Genomic DNA, 15880 nt, shown 5'->3' with positions numbered 1-15880 from the left:
GGGCAGGGCAGCCACCTGCACCGGCCACTGCCTGACTCCGGCCCCTGTAAACATCTGGACGCTCAACTTGACAGAGAAACGGCTGTTCTCTGGTTTGATGCCACAGGCCTCAGGCGGGTGGTCAGTAAGACCTGCGCTTGTTAGTGTCCATAGACACCGTTTGCCGAGAGTTCGCCACGTGCCTGGCACTGTTGCAGGAACCGTGTGTGCAATCGTAAAACAACTCGGGTAATTCTAGAACTGTGCTGCAAGGCTGTTTAAAGGTAGTAGTTAAAACCATCTTTGCTAGGTAGGGAAACTGAGGTCACGGGAGTTAAGTTCAGTCACACATCTAGAGAGCAGCAGACCTGGGATTAAAACTCAACGCCTGTCTGACCCCAGAGCCACTCTCCACAGTCCGTGGCTCCTCTCTGTGTAATTCTAAGTCTTCAATACCCACCACCTAACAGAGAAGACCCTCTCTGGCCAGCCAGGGTGTGAGGAGCCTCACCTGTAATGCTGGCTCCCAGCACCATTCACACTCGGGAGTGGAAGTGGGGATGTGTCAGGTGTGTGAGGTCAGTGGGGACGTGCACCCTGGGCAGAGGAGGGGAGCTGCGCTCCAGAAGGCCCTGCCTGCTACCAGCCTGAGTGCTGCACGTGTCCCAACCTACGAGAGTGGGCAGGCTCTCCCGGTCACGGAGGACTTGGAACACAGCCACGCTCGGTCACTGCTGTAGGGTCTGTGGCTGCATCTGTGCTACCGCAGCAGGGCTGAGTAGCTGCAACAGAGACGGAAGGCCCCGCTACGCCTAAAACAGTTCCCGTCTGGCACATTTTAATAGTTTGCTGCTCTGTGCTAGAGAAGATTAGGAGATGCTGGCTCTGTAACCGGGACGCTGGCCATGTCCCCTCCAGGGGGGCTCTCGGGTGGCCCCCTGCCATCCCTGTCCTCTGGGTTGGCAACAAGCTTGCCTCATTTTACAGCTGGGAAAAATAGCCTCCAAGCCGGGAGCTGGTCCCAGCGCACAGTGATGTGCTGGCTTGTGGTTATTCCAAACCAGCCCTGCACCCATGCCGTGCCACTCGCCCCGTCCCTTCCCGCGACTCCGCTGCCCAGGTCCAGGCCTGCCGTCCCGAGCCAGGGAGAGGCAGGGACGGTGAGGGGAGCGTGCCCCACCGCGTCCAGGCCTGGGCCACTCACATGCATGGGCGAGCTCCGGTTGCTCTCCTCCAGGAACTCCTCCAGGGTGACCATCTCGCTGCTCGGGGAGGCGGCGCGGGGCCGGCCCCTCTTCACACCCTCCTGGGGGAGCGGCCCGTTCCGGGGTGGGGGGTGCTCATGGCGGCCAAGGGCAGGGCGCCCTGGGGGGCCAGTGTCCCGGGGCAGCGTGCTCGTGTCCCTGCTGGGGATCAGGTCCTCACTGCCGAAGCTCTCAGACCGGCCGTGGAGCTGGTCGGAGGAACCTAGGCGTCCGGGCGGGTGAGAGAGGGGCACACATGTTGGTCTCCCCTGCACCTGCTTCCGGGGCACTCTCTGCTGCCTCTGGCTCCCTCAGAACAGAGAAAACGCTGCCCCAAACACGGGGTCCCTCCTCCCAGGCTGTGATGTTGGATTTTGGATGTAAAAGATGTTTTGGAAACCTTTAGAGTTTCACTTTGACATTTAGAAACAAAACATCATAAACTACAAGTGAAAAGGTTCTGCTGAAGGGTAAGGCAGTGCACACCTCAGCCCTCACCCATTCATTCACCAGATTTACTTAGTGCTCTCCCAGGGGCTGGTTGTGTGGATGCAAAGAAAAGAAGTCCCTACTTCATGGACTTTAACAATCCAGGGAAGAGGAGGGTCCGTGTGCAGTCGGAGATAATGAATGAGTAAAGAAATAAACACGAATAATGCCAGACGGTGGTAAGTAGAAGGCAGAAAATGTGGATATGGGCTCCACTTCCTCCTAAGCTGGAAACAGCGTCATACCCATGCTAATAAGAAAAAGCTGGATAAACTATAAAGTCTTAACTTTTATGGACCTTCTGGAGAGAGGAGGCCACAAGCACCCAAGCAACCTGAAATCCAAGGACAGACCAGCAGGAGCACTCGCTCACCTGGGGCAGAGCATGCGAGGAAGAGATCCAGGCAGCGTTCAAGCAGGTGGGAAAAATTCAGCTTCAGTTTCTAACCAACTGCTAAAGGCGGAATGTGGGCCAGCAGGAGAGCACAGAGCTCCAGATTACAAGGGAACCGGCACCCACCCCTGTGGGGCAAAGAACCAGGACCTGCCCAGATCTTTCTTTCCTTTGCAGCAGCACTAAACCCTGACACCCCCGGGGCACAGGTGGAGCCCCTGTGCTGCTTGGGACAAAGGGAAAAGTAAAAACCCTCCACCCCCGTGGGCAGGACTCGATCCTGGGTCCATATTGTTAAAGGGCTCCTATTGTCGGGGGATGGGCAAGAGCCTTTTTTCCACGTAAGACCTGCCAAATACACAGGGCAGAGTTGGCCTGCCAAGGGAAGGAGGGGCAAGATCAATGGGACAGTCCCAACCTGGGAACCAGGGACCAGGGACCGCCAAAGAATGAGGCTGGACCAGGGTGAGAGAACCACCCCAACCCCACCCCTTCCCCATGTCCCCTACCACCAAGCTAGACAGCACCAAGTAACAAGCAAGGGCTCTCTACAGAGGGGGCCCGAGTATCAAGAGACCCCTCAAAAGTGCAGGTGGACAGGGATGGATGAAAGCTGAGGATAGAGCAGAAACACAGAGAAAATCCTCAGTAATCCAGCTGCCCCCTCAAACAAAAGGTTACAAGAGAGGAATTAGAGCCTACTGCGCACTGAGGGTAACTAGAGCAACGACAAAACCAAACACAGGCCAACTCCTCATGTGACTGCTCAACGTCCTGAATAAAGGCCTAGCAGAAGAAAAGGCTTGACTATCTATCTATCTACACACACACACACATTATCTCATTCTCTACTGCCTTACGCACACTGTGTGGTTTTCAATAACAGTTACAATACGCACAAAAGAGCAAGAAAAAAAACAATCCACTGTCAAGAAACAAAGCGATTCACAGAATCAAACTCACGTCTAATCCAAATGTTGGAATTATCAGGCAGGAGATTTAAAATAACTATGATTAATATGTTAAAGTCTAGAGAACTAAAGGTGGATAGCATACATGAACAAGAACAGACAGGAAATTTCAGCAGAGAGGAAAAAAAAAAAAAACTATAAGAAAGAATAAAATGGAAATGCCAGTCATGAAAAACATGGTAACAGAAATGAAGTATGCCTTGGATGGGCCCATCAGTAGACTCAACAGAGCCAAGGAAAGAATCAGCAAACCTGAAGATGGATTGATAGAAATTACCCAAACTGTAACAGAAAGAGAAAAAAGAGTGAAAACAAAACAAACAAAAAGAACAGAGTACCCAAAAGCTGTGGGACAACATCCAATGGTCTACCATACTCATAATCGGAATCCCACCAGGAAAAGAGATATAGAACAGAGAAGAAGAAATATTTGAGGAGATAATGGCCAAGAATTTTCCAAAAACAATGAGAGCAAACCAGATCCAACAGCTTAGAGAATACCAAGGAGAATAAAACACATCACCCATAGCATAATCTTCAAAGTGTTGAAGATTAAAGATGCAGTGAAATCCTTGAAGGCAGCCAGAGGGGTGAAAATAAGACATTACATATTGAAGAATAGATTATATATGGCAGAGTTCTCGTCAGTAACTGTGCAACTCAGAAGATAAGGGAGTGACAGCTTTAAAGTACTCTGGGAAAAAAAAATCAACCAGAATTCTTAACCCAGAAAAAATGTCTTTGAAATATAAGGGGAAAATAGTTTCCAGATAAACACACACACACACACACACACACACACACACAATTAATTATCAGCAGATGTGCTAGAAGAAACGTTAAAGGACACTCTTGAGGCAGGAGTGTAATACCAAACAGAAAACTGGATGTATACAGAGAAATGAAGTACTCTTGAGATGTTTAAAATGAAGAAAAATATGTCTTTTATATTTACCTTACTTTCATGCCTCCTGAAGATAACTATGTAAAGCAAAACTAGCAGGAATGATTTATGGGTTTATGGCATATGTAAAAGTAAAATGTATCACACATAGCACAAAAGAGAGGGAGGAACTGGAAGTATACTTTTATAAGGTTCTTACACTATAAGTGAAGCAGTATGATCTTATTTGAAGAAAGACTGTGATTAAAGATAGATATATTTGAACCCTAGTGCAAGCACTGAAAACATTTTTAAAAGAAATGTTTTAGAGATGAGATAAAAATCATTAAAAAATCCAATTAATTCCAAAGGAGGCAGAAACAAAGGAAAAAAGTAATGAAATGCAGATGACTAAAAAACAGCATATGGTAGATTTAAATACATCAATAATTATATTAAATGTAAATGGTCTAAACATACCAATTAAAAGACAGAGACGATCAGGTTGGATAAAAATGCAAGATACAACTATACGCTAACTACAAGATATAAATATAAAAACACAAATTAAAAGAAAAAGGATGAAAAAAGATATACCTGAAAAACACTAATCAAAGAAAAGCTGCAGTAGTACTAGTAATAGCAGACAAAAGACTTCAGAATAAGGAAACTTACCAGGGAGAATAAGGACCATTATATAATAATAAAATGGTCAAGTCATGAAAAAGACATAATCTTAAGTGTGCTTCATGAGGCACAAGGCAAAAACTGATAGGACTGTAAGGAGAAATAAAGAAACTCACAATTACAGTAAAAGACGTCATCATTCCTCTCTCACTAATCAACAGAACAAACAGACAAGAAATTAGTAAGGACATAGGAGACTTGAACACCACTATCAACCAACCTGATGTAACTGACAAACAGAACATTCGGGTCAACAAGGAAAGAATACACATTCTTATCGAGTATACAGGGAACATTCATTAAGACAGCCCATATTTTGCACCATAAAGCAAACCTCAAAAAATTCAAAAGGACCAAAATCTTCCAAGCTATGTTCTCTGACACGATGGGCTGGAACTACTCTTACTATCCCCATTCTATAAGTAACTGAGACTCGAAGGATTTGTGACTCTCCCTTGTTCACAAAGCTGTTCAGTAGGAGAGAAGGGATTTGAACCCAAATCCATTCAAACTCCCAAGCCTGTCCTTGAAACTACATTATGTGGCCTGTGAACTCATTATAATGCACTTGAGAAATATGTTAACTGCATTTTTTAAATTATAAAAATAAGTCCAGAGCCAAACTTCCAAATAAATTAAAAATGCACAGAAGGAAAAAACTTACCTTTTAGGTTAAGAGGTGAGCTGTTGCTGGATGCATTTCTACTGCTTTCTAGGCTACTCGGGCGGGACACTGAAAGGAAATGGCAATATTTAAAGGGCCGATGACCAGGTATATCTTAAATGAAAACCACCTAATCTGGGAAAAATTATGTAATAAAGTGACTTGATGCCAAAGTTAAGGCAGATGCCCTTAGGAAGGAAGGATCTTTGGGATTCTCTATACTCATCGGAGCAAGTGTAGTTTCATCAATCAAGCTCTAGGCTTAGCAGAGTAGGCTATCAACACATGCTAATTTTTATTATCTCTTTGATTAGATTGGATGGTTTGGCAAGTCTACAGCTGTGGTTTAAAACAATTTTGTTAACAAAGGATATTGCACGTAGAACTCCAATAAAGCAAGCAGACAAAAAAAGGGGGCGCAGCTCTGGGTAAAACAAGGGTTGGAATGGGGGTGCAAGGAGACTCTGCCTACTTGCCCTCCCCTATTACTGCACAGAACTTTCTGGAACACGTGAAAATTCCCTGCCTGGACCATGACAGTGCAACTTGGTGAGAATGGGAGCTAGGAAACCAAAGGGAAAGGAAGACAAAGAGCTGTTGACGGCAGTGTGTGTGTGCACAAGTGTACATGTGTGAAAAAGAGCACGTGCACAGGGGCAGCTTCAAGCCACGTGGCTTAACACTTCCGACCAGGCTGAATCCTCACAGGGAATGGGTGCCGGGACGCTCAGCAGGAAAGGGAGCACTTGTATTTCCCAGTTATTTGCTGTTCTTCAGCTCCTAAATTTGCCTCCAATTTACATCTGCCCTAAAAGGAAAAAAGTCAACCTTTATGGTGACAAGTGCCAAGGGAAATCGGCCTCCAGGCTGCTGTGTGCATATGTGTGCAACAACTTTTGGAGTCAGAGGACTGAGCACAGCACTACCCTGGCTGCAGATCTCAGGAAGGTGGGACCACCCTGCAAAGGGCAGCGGATCCTCCCAGGGCCCGCCCGCATGCCCACCTCTCCTGGTCCAGTTCTCCTGCAGTACTTGCTATCATGGCCCTCTCCAGCCTGCCCCCTATCAAGGTATCGTGTGAGCGAGGGTCTCTCCTGGACTGGGAGCCCCTGGGGGGTAGGGCTGTGTTTTCATCATCTCTGCACCCCCCTAGCAGCCAGCTGGTGTCAGGATGAACTGCACTGAGAACCTGGAGAAAAAACCAGGAGATACTCTGCTTACTGCTCTCCCAAGGAGAGTTTGCTCATGTTTACTGGGTGGCAACAGGGAATCAAGTCCCCAAGTGCTGCAGAGCTCTGCAAATAACAGGCACGGAGAGACCACTTGTTAGCAAATAGTGTCTGGTGATGAGCCAAAAAATACTGGGTCTTCATGAACAGAATAAAAGCAGCTAAGTCTCCTCTTTGAGAAGGAAAAATGTGAAATCAGATGTGTACACTGCTCTTTAAAAAGGAAATAAGCTTAACTGACAAGCAACTATGATACAAATCCGTGGGACCACAAAGTACCTCTTGTTTATTCAACTACTGCACCACAAATTCCTTTTCCTTTTTTTGCCCCTGGTAAGAGAAGCTAGAGGAATCAGAATATTTATGAAGCAAAACTTCTGTCAGCTGATTAACCATAAACTGGCTATTGAGCGGGCCTGAACTTGAACACGCTCACTTGCTAGCATGTAAGGAAGATCCCTCCTGCTGTATCATCTCATGTTCAGTGTGAGGACATAAGGGCTCTCTTGTGTCAAACCATAAGCCTGTCTCAAATTTCTATATTTGTATAAAAGATGTCAACATTGTAAAACTTTTTAGACAATGGACGGGGTAGGAGATAATGCTAGTTCCCACAATTATTGTTGAGGGCTTCACAAGCAAACTGAATTCAGTGTAAACTTCCTGAGCTAATGTGGGAAAGAATTATTCTCCCACCTTTTTGTGTTTTTTTTTTGTTTTTCAAAAATTATAATAACACAGAGCAGCTTTTAATGTTTGAGAAGGGTATTTCCCTTCTGCAGAAATTTACAACATGTCTGAATCAAGTGGCAAGTACTTCTAACAATTTCTAAGCCTCAATACAACTTGGGAGCTACTCTGTGCAACTGAGACCCAAGTGAGTACAGTGGGAAACCTTCCTGAAATGAATGATCCCAGTGTGGGTCACCAGAACTTCCTGGCAAACCCTTTAAAGGAAGTATGGTGAGGAGGTGGTGGTAAAACAGCAGTGTTTGAAAGGCTGTCACTTGGAAGAGCGGTTACACTGATTTGGTGTTATCCTGGAAGGCAGAACAAAGATAAACATATGGAAACTACAAGGAAAATAAATTTGGCTCAACATGAGAATGGTTTTATAATAGTCAGAGCTCCCAGAATTGGAATGCCTTGGGAGTGGTGAGTTCCCCACCACTGGAGGTAAGTAAGCAGAAGCTACATGTTTCAGGTCCCTGGGGAGGGCGAGTAGAAAGAACTTGAAGGAGCTTATTCAACCACACCCTCATTTCGAGCATCCATTTTCATCTCCTTTGTGTGCTGAACTTCCACACAGGGCTTAGTTTGAAAGAAAAGTATTGTTGAAAACACGCCTGAGAGCCCAGGCCAATGGGCACGACAGGCTGACCACTCACCATACTGCCGGTGGCTGGTGAACTCGAGCTCCAGGGACGGCTCACACAGGTTGTCATCTGAGTTGTAGCCTACGGTGGAAGTGAAGCCCATGAGTCAGGAGTTCTGGAATGTCCACAGGGAAACCCTGGCCCTTTGCCAGGCACCCAACTCAACCGTTTGTTTGGCACCGGAACCATGGCTGTATCCAGCTCTTGGGGATCAGGAGGGGAGTGTGGATGGCATCTTTGGGACCTGCCTCTTTACCCCTTTCCCTACTTCTCCTCTGGGGCAGCCCTAACTAACCCTCCTGACTCCTACCCAATTTAACCTTAAATCACACTTCTGCCTGGACACTCACTGGGACTCTGGAAAGCATGGCAGTGTCCTGACCTTGAGGCAAAAGGGGCTTAATATTCAGTCCTTTGGGGAGCCCCTTCCAACTTCAAGAGCAACTATGTCAAAAGGAGAGGACCTCAAAAGCAATTCATTTTTAGGAGTCATGTCTTTAGAGTGCAGGAGGAAGGAAAAGAAAAAGAAACGGAATCCGCCCCCTGGCGGAAAAGACCAATGTCCTGGAGCCTAAACGGTGCACCAACAGCTCCTGACCAGAAAGACCCAGGAGTCCAGGTGCCGTCCAATCAGCCAACTGCCCTTTCCCCGAGAAGGACAGGAAAATGCCCTGTGCCGTTAAGCCTGCTTCAAGCCTGCTAGATTCTCTCCAATAGCAGACCCTGGGTCCCCTCCAAAATGACAGGAGGGTTTCCATCTTGAAGACAATTACACAGTCCATCAACGGTGACTGCCTGGAGTGTGAGAACTGGGCTTCCAGGGTTGACAGCCCCTGGCGCAGGCTGTGTAGGAGTATGAGTGGTTCGCAGTGTCTCTAGGTGTCAGCTCTGGTTCAGCAATGGGATCCGGGCTCCAAGGCAGCTCAGCGGAAGTTTGAGGGGAGGGTGTATACCCAGTTCCTCCCCGAGCCCAGGCAGGGCTTCTGCAACCCAGAGCCCAGGAGACTGGAGGAGAGTGCTGTCCACCAGCAAGAGGCACCGCCTTGGCACGCTGGGCCCAGAGCAGGCCTGGCTGGCACATGATGCAATCTCCACGATGCCAACAGTCAGAGGACGAGGCTTCCAGTGTCCGGTCAGGAGTGCAGAGGCACACTCGGACACCCTGTGCCTGCTTCACTCGTCTTCCCAATGACCCTTCCTATTTATAAACAACCGGGACAAGATCATGAAGCTAACCCAAGTGCTCGAGGACATGGACCCTGTGTTTTCATTAAAGCAAAGTTATACATGTCCACAGTTCCAGGAACCCTGGAGATGGTAAAAGCATGAAAAACAGTAACTCCTTGCTGCCCTCAATTTCCAATACCCCAGAGGCAATCACTTTCAACTCTTCTAGCTGTTTCTTTGGATAGTTCCCTGTCTGTAAAGCAAGCATTATCTAATGACTCCGCACTTGGATGAGAAGGATTTAGCTCTTTTTCTTGCCTGCCTCTCTCTCTCTCACATTTCCCCAAATACTGGTTAGATCAATAGTCAGTGTTTGTGTTATATGTCAGACCAGGTAAACACTATTCACAGCTGGGTCCTGGTGTATATTACAGCCTTTCCTTTCTTTCAAAGTTTTTGTTTCCCCTGGATTTATTTTGTTTGCTTGGTTTCCTACATTCTGACCACCAACTAACCCCCCACTTTCCTCCTGCAGCAGGGATTCTACCCACATCACCTTCTTGGAGACGTGTTTCCCAAAGCCTCTGGCCTGCTACTGTGAGGACAGGCAGATACTGCTCGTCCGGGAACCTCCTTTTTCTTCAACTTAGGGTTCCTTCCACCTTTGTCAAGTGGAACCTGAGTTTCCTTACTCTCATCTTCCCGGTTTGATCCTCTGAGCAGATGAGCTTGTCTTCTGGCAAGTGGTTCTTGAGAAAAGGTGTATGGAAAGCAAAGTGTTCGAGACCTTGCATGTCTACAAAGTGCCTTTGGTGTACTTTAATTGGCAATTTGGTTGGGTATAAAATTGCTAGATTTGTAATAAGTTCTTCTGAACTCTGAGGGCATTGCTCCATGGTCTCCCAGATTCTAGCACAGACAAGGAGAAGTCTGAGACTATTCTTATTCCTGATCCTCTTTTGAGACCTATTTTTTCCCTCTTATAACTTTAAGATTCTTTTCTTTGTCCCTAGTGCTCTGAACTTTCAGGATAACGTGCTTTGGTGTCGCTATCCACATTCAATGCACAGACATTCAGTGGCTCTCTGAACCTGGAAACTCTTAAACTCTGATTCTGGTGAAGTTTTGATTACTTCTTTGCAGTTTCCTCTCTGCTGTTTTTCTTTCTGGAATCCTTGCACCGATCCCCTAATGTTCTTATCTTATTCTTTTCTCTTTTTGACCTATTTGTATTCTTACGCTAATTTCTGACATATTTCCGCAATTTTATGTCTAACTCTTCCATTGAACATTTCCCTTCTATATACATATTTTACATTCCCAAGCGCTTTTTTCCTGACTGTTCCTTTTTATAGCACACTGTTCTTGTTTCATGAGTGTGACAGCTCTCTTATCTCTGACCATGCCAATGACAGTTTTCATCTCTGTGTTTATTGTCTGTTTACCCCAATGTCCTTTCATATTGCTTTTAGTCTCTGCATCAGGCAGGGTGGGAAACAAAACCAAAAGGATATGTATATGCACCTGCAAGTATGGGGGATGTCTGCAAGATAAAGTGTGTGTATAGGTATGTATTTCAAGGAATTGGCTCATGTAATTGGAGGTGCTGGCATGTGGAAGTCTATAGGGGCAGGATGGCAATTCTGGCAAGAGTTGAGCTGCAGTCTTGAGACCGAAAAGGTGGATTTTGAAAGTAACTTCAATGAGAACCAAGGCCCTCCAGAGTGGACGCTGGGAGGCTGGAAACCCAGACAAGAGTCTCTTCTTCTGGAAACCTCAGTTTTCTGTTCCTAAGGCCTTTAACTGATTGGATGAGCTAACCCACATCATCAAGGGTAATCTTTACTTAAAGTCAACTGATTGTAGATGCTAATCGTGTCTACCCAATAGCTCCACAGCAACATCCAGGCCAGAGTCTGAACAAACAACTGGACACCATAACCTAGCCAATTAAACAATTAACCATCAATCTCCTTTGGTGCTGGAGGCTCTACTCAGGTGAGTGGGGATGTTATAAATATAAATCCTCATATTTAACAGATGTGTACTATTCACTCACTGAAACTTCTATGGGCTTTACCTGGCAAGATCTGACAACCATTCTGTTGGGAATCTCTAGGGCTAACAAAATTCCTCAAAGAATATTTCAGTCTCCTGCCTAGAGGTGTAGCCCTGGCTGCCGACATCCTAGGAGACAAACTGGGAAAGAGAGAAAGGTGGGTGGGATAGGGGTATGTGTGTCTCAACATTCATTTTATAAACCCTGACCGAGTCCCTCTGTTTCCAGTACAGTACACACCCGCCTTCACCTGGGTTTACTAACCGCTAGTTCAGAGACCCACTAATTTATCCTCTGCAGAGACTAAACCTCCCATTCTACCAAGCTGGGGTGGGGGCAACAACCTGATTCCAAGTCCCAACTCTGGTTCATAGACCTACCTTCACCTCACTTCTGGAGCCCGTTGATGGCCACCGATTCCTGAACACTGTGCTTGGTGGGTTCTGAGGCTTTTGCCATCACTTAGGACAGGGCCTCTAGAAGGTTAAGTTTCTTGCCCCATGTCACAGAGCTGGATTTGAACCAATATCTGTGTGATGCCAAAGTCTGTGAACAGCTTAACCACTCTTGTTTACCACCTCTCAGCCTCAGAGGGCAAGAGACCCCCTCCTGCCTCTGTGAGCTGGGGGCTCTAGGAAGGACCCCGGGCCCCAGCCACTCATCCCTCTTGACTCACCTTTGGCACGGCCTGGGTGTCGGGAGATGGGGGTGGAGCAGGCAGGGACTGTAGTGACGGCTGAGGTTGAGCAGGTCCGTGAGCCCAGCTCTGCAGGCCAAGGCTTCACGGCTGGGTTGGCACGGGCATCCGTGCGGTCGAGGCTGCCCCCGTGCGAGGACCCTCGCTTTGGTTTTAGATCCCCAGGGCCTGGGGTAGAAAAGGACATGGACAAATGAGGCAGGAAAGGCTAGGCTGCCACACCAAGGCCTGGAAGCAGGGACAGAGGGGCACACAGACCACAGGGACAAAAGCCGGACTATGGTGCAGACAGGAGGGGGCTGGGAGAAAAGAAACGGAGAACTCGAGAGGACAAGCAAAACATTGGTTGAAGCCCAAAATATTAGCTGTATGGCACACCTCCTATAGAACACTAATACAAATCCCTGATGTAAACACTGTCTATAAAATATCTGCTCATGACCACCAGGGACCTTTAGCCAAGGCTCTGAGGGTCCAGGATGTGCATCCTGCCAACAGGCTTCACTTACGACTTGAAAAAGGGGTTTATTATTAACCTAATATTTTCTTAAAAAAACAAACCCCAAAACCAAAAAAATTAGAATCTTTGGATGGTGAGACTGAGTACAAGATGATTTTCTTGTGCTTTTCTGCAAACTCTACATTTTCTATCATGAGCATGTACTCTTGTCAAAATTAAATAAACTTGCATAAAATACAATTAAAAAAAAAAAAAGAAAGAAACCCAACTGGCCAGCTGGAAAGGGGATGGACTCTCCAAACATGAGCTCAAAATTAAGAGTGGACCAAGCATTTTGCAAAATGTCCCATTCCAGGCACCCTGGACATGACACACTGTCACAATTTCAGCCCTCAATGTGCTCATCCACGGCCCCGACCTTATCTGCCCTCCCAGCCACTCAAAGTCTGGACTCAGGGTATGGTTTTAAGCGCCCAGATGTATTTGAAATCGAGGGGAAATTTGGGATTTTGAAAGATGACCTTGATGAGAAGCAAGATTCAAGTCTGGCGGGATGGATGAGCCTGGAGAGATGATCCGATGGGGGAGGTTAAAACGAGGTGGTGCAGAGGCAAGGATGAGCGGACAATTAGCAGCACTGGCAGAGAAACAGCACAATTTCCAACAGCATGCGCGGAAGCAAGGGCCTGGAGGACCAGGCTTCATGCAGCCCTGGGTGCCCAAGGTGGGGTGCAGGAGATGATGAGGGTGGTGCATCAACCAGCATTACCATTTTACTACTTCTGTATTTAGTTTTATGGTTACCTTGTTTTTATGGTGAAATTGGTTTTCCATTTGTAGTACTGATACAATATCTCCTTTTAAAATAAATTCATGTGAAAACCATGAGTCAATTTATGGAGAAATAAGTAGGTAATCCTACGGGTGCTATTAGGATATGGCAAAAGTCATGAGGATGGCATGAGAATGGCTGAAGACGAGAAATACTACAGTAGCTAAAGGCCTCTGCTGACCTGCGTTCTCCCCAATTCTGGTGTGATTTGTGGGCTGATATTCTTTCTGTCCAATACTGTTTTAACTGCAGTATCCAAGATGTCAGGAAACTACAGCACAGTCATAAAACTCCATTCTGGGCTGGACTCTGGCTCAGCAAAATTAATCCAATTTTCCGAAACATTTGAACAGAGCAATAAATCCTTCAAAACACAGAATGCATCTAAAAAAGGGCCTCATTGGCAAAAGCCAACGATTCAGTTCTCTGACAAAGAAAGAGAAGGGCAGCCGTTTGAAACTTAGCTGATTGAAAATGTCTTAAAAAAATCTCACGTGACAGAGGCTGCGTATTTTAAGAAGCATAGCGACAACCAACTAGTTTGGCTCCACACACGGGCGTGACACAAGCCTGCAGGTGCAAGCAAGAGAGAGGCGGAAGCACACGGCCACGTGACTTACTTAGCACGGACATCCCGGCTCACGGCACGCATGCACGTGTGCACGTGTGTCCCGAGGCTCCCCTAACACTGTGCTGCATGGAAGACACGGTCCAGAGAGTGTGACAGCTCATCTTCTATTCTGAAATCAGAATCCACGCTGGCTACTTAAGGCTTGGCTTGGAATTGGGGTCAGGAAAAGGGGTCCACTAAGGTCATCCGGCCTTTAGGTACTGTTTTTGTTTGTCTGTTTGTTTTGAAGTTCAGGAATGAAGGAGGATACACGCTGGAGACACATGATAAAGGAGAGGGATTAGAAATCTCCGATTGCTGAGAAAGAGACAGGCTCGTTAGGAGAGGATGGCATGTCGGAGGAAGACCAGAACCGCAGGCGTTTAGAGAGAGCTGGGTGGGTCGTGGGAGACTTGTCTTTGTCCTTGCTTTTGCTTCTCAAAAAGGGACTCTTTTTGCGTTGAGGTGCTAAATTGTTATCACCCGGATAACCCAAAAGAGGAAGGAAAAACAAAACAAACAACAAATAAATAAAATGCACAATAATAACAAATGAATCTCAAACAACTAAATGTACTTGAAATCAAAACACTGTCCAGCCCATAAAAGACAAAACCACCACCCAATACGCAGAGCAGGGTCAGGGCTTGGTGAATCATTTTTGCACTGACTTGGGGTCATTCACCTAGCAGCGTCTAAATGTCAACTATGTACTTACTCAGCACATGAGGAGAATCCTGTGTTGCCCAAGGAGCCGACGGTTTACACTACTTTTCAATTCAATGTGTTAAAATATCATAGAAAAATATTTGTCAATTAGGATCTGGTGCGTCATTTTAATTAGGTCTCTTATGCGTCATTTTAATGACAGGGTCCCTGAGAAGTTCAGCTCAAAAAGTACACCTATCCCTGGTCAAAGACCCTGGAAACAATTAATGATACGTTTCTGATCCTCTGTAATAAAACGGTCTACCTGAAGTACTCACTAATAATTTTCATCTCTCTAAAATTAACTCTTTTGGCAAAATGAGTATAAAAATGATTAAAATATCTCTTTTTCTTACCAAAAAACCCCTCAAGACCAAGAAGAACCGTAATTTCCTTTGAGCTCTCCTACGCATCCTCCACCCCGTCCTACACTTCTTGGCCTTTAAATTATAGACTTCTGAAAGCAGACAACTGGTCTAACTTCCTGAAGGGAAGCCTGCATGGAAATTAGCCGATTTAAGCCATTTCCAACTCTTAAAGATGCTTCCAGCTCCCCCTGGTGGCCGTGGCTCACGCCACAGACTCAGGACCTGCTTCATTCCATGCTGCCGTCCCCGGTGCCTAACCCTGGAGGGCTGAGGTCTAAGCAGCAGCTCCAGGAGCAAGTCTGTGCAGCAAGTTAGGGCACTAAAACTGCATGGCCGGAAGCAGTGTACACAAGCGGTTCAGAGCTGAGGCTTGTGGCCTGTCATTGGATCCCAATTCTGCCACTGACTACATTGGCACATGGTAAGCTTGGCTGAGCCTCACTTTTTCAGCTCTAAAAAGGGGCTGATAATAATGCCTGCCCCATGGGGAAGTTAGGATTAAATGAGATAGACCAAGCATGTCAAGAAAGGCTGCCAGGCCCAGAGAGAGTGCTCAATAAATGGGTGCTGTCAGTTACAATCAGTATTGACCCTTGCAGTCATGGATCAGCCGAACAGTCAAGTGTTTTTTTTCTCTGAATGTTTTCCTAACTCAGTTAGGCTGATCATAGTTAATTGACTCAACTTAAAGAATGAAATTGAGATGATATATAGAAAAAAATTAAATAGCCAAAATGAAAGCCTGAGGCAGCAGAGCCCCTCTGTGTTAAAGCAAATATTGAGCTTCATTATCATTCACCTGGATATGAACTTTTTACTTAAGCTTATCCCTAGTAAAGAACGTGCATGCGTGCGTGTGTGTGTGTTTGTGTGTACTTATTTCTCCTTTGCATGTAAAAATGACAAAACAGTTATGGTGGTGAATTTGACCCCCAAAAGGCTTGTGCACAAGCCATACTCGGAAGGCAGCTTGGTGCTGGACTAGGTGTGGGGTCTCTGGAAAAGGCCTGATTGTCAGAAGTCCTGGGTTCTTTGCAAAAACTTGATCAGGATGCAGGTCTGG

General features: G+C 46.3%; 1 protein-coding gene across 4 annotated transcripts in view; it reads right to left on the bottom strand.

Moving 5' to 3' along the window:
- CCDC88C (coiled-coil domain containing 88C) overlaps nt 1–15880 on the bottom strand; it is a 136094-nt gene that overhangs the window by 5637 nt on the left and 114577 nt on the right. For 3 of the 4 annotated variants that reach the window (XM_037832053.1, XM_037832055.1, XM_037832054.1), the window contains 4 exons: nt 11819–12007; nt 7929–7997; nt 5312–5380; nt 1184–1446 (listed from right to left, as the gene is read on the bottom strand). In XM_037832053.1, coding sequence (XP_037687981.1) covers nt 1184–1446; nt 5312–5380; nt 7929–7997; nt 11819–12007 — 590 coding nt within the window. Of the gene's footprint in view, nt 1–1183; nt 1447–5311; nt 5381–7928; nt 7998–11818; nt 12008–13781; nt 14210–15880 lie in introns of those variants that run through there. The other variant, XM_037832056.1, reaches the window with a different exon arrangement.

Source organism: Choloepus didactylus, chromosome 4, assembly GCF_015220235.1.
Source record: "Choloepus didactylus isolate mChoDid1 chromosome 4, mChoDid1.pri, whole genome shotgun sequence".
Classification (NCBI taxonomy): Eukaryota; Metazoa; Chordata; class Mammalia; order Pilosa; family Megalonychidae; genus Choloepus; species Choloepus didactylus.
The sequence above is the reverse complement of the archived record's forward strand: the minus strand, read 5'-3'. Positions and strand labels throughout refer to the sequence as shown.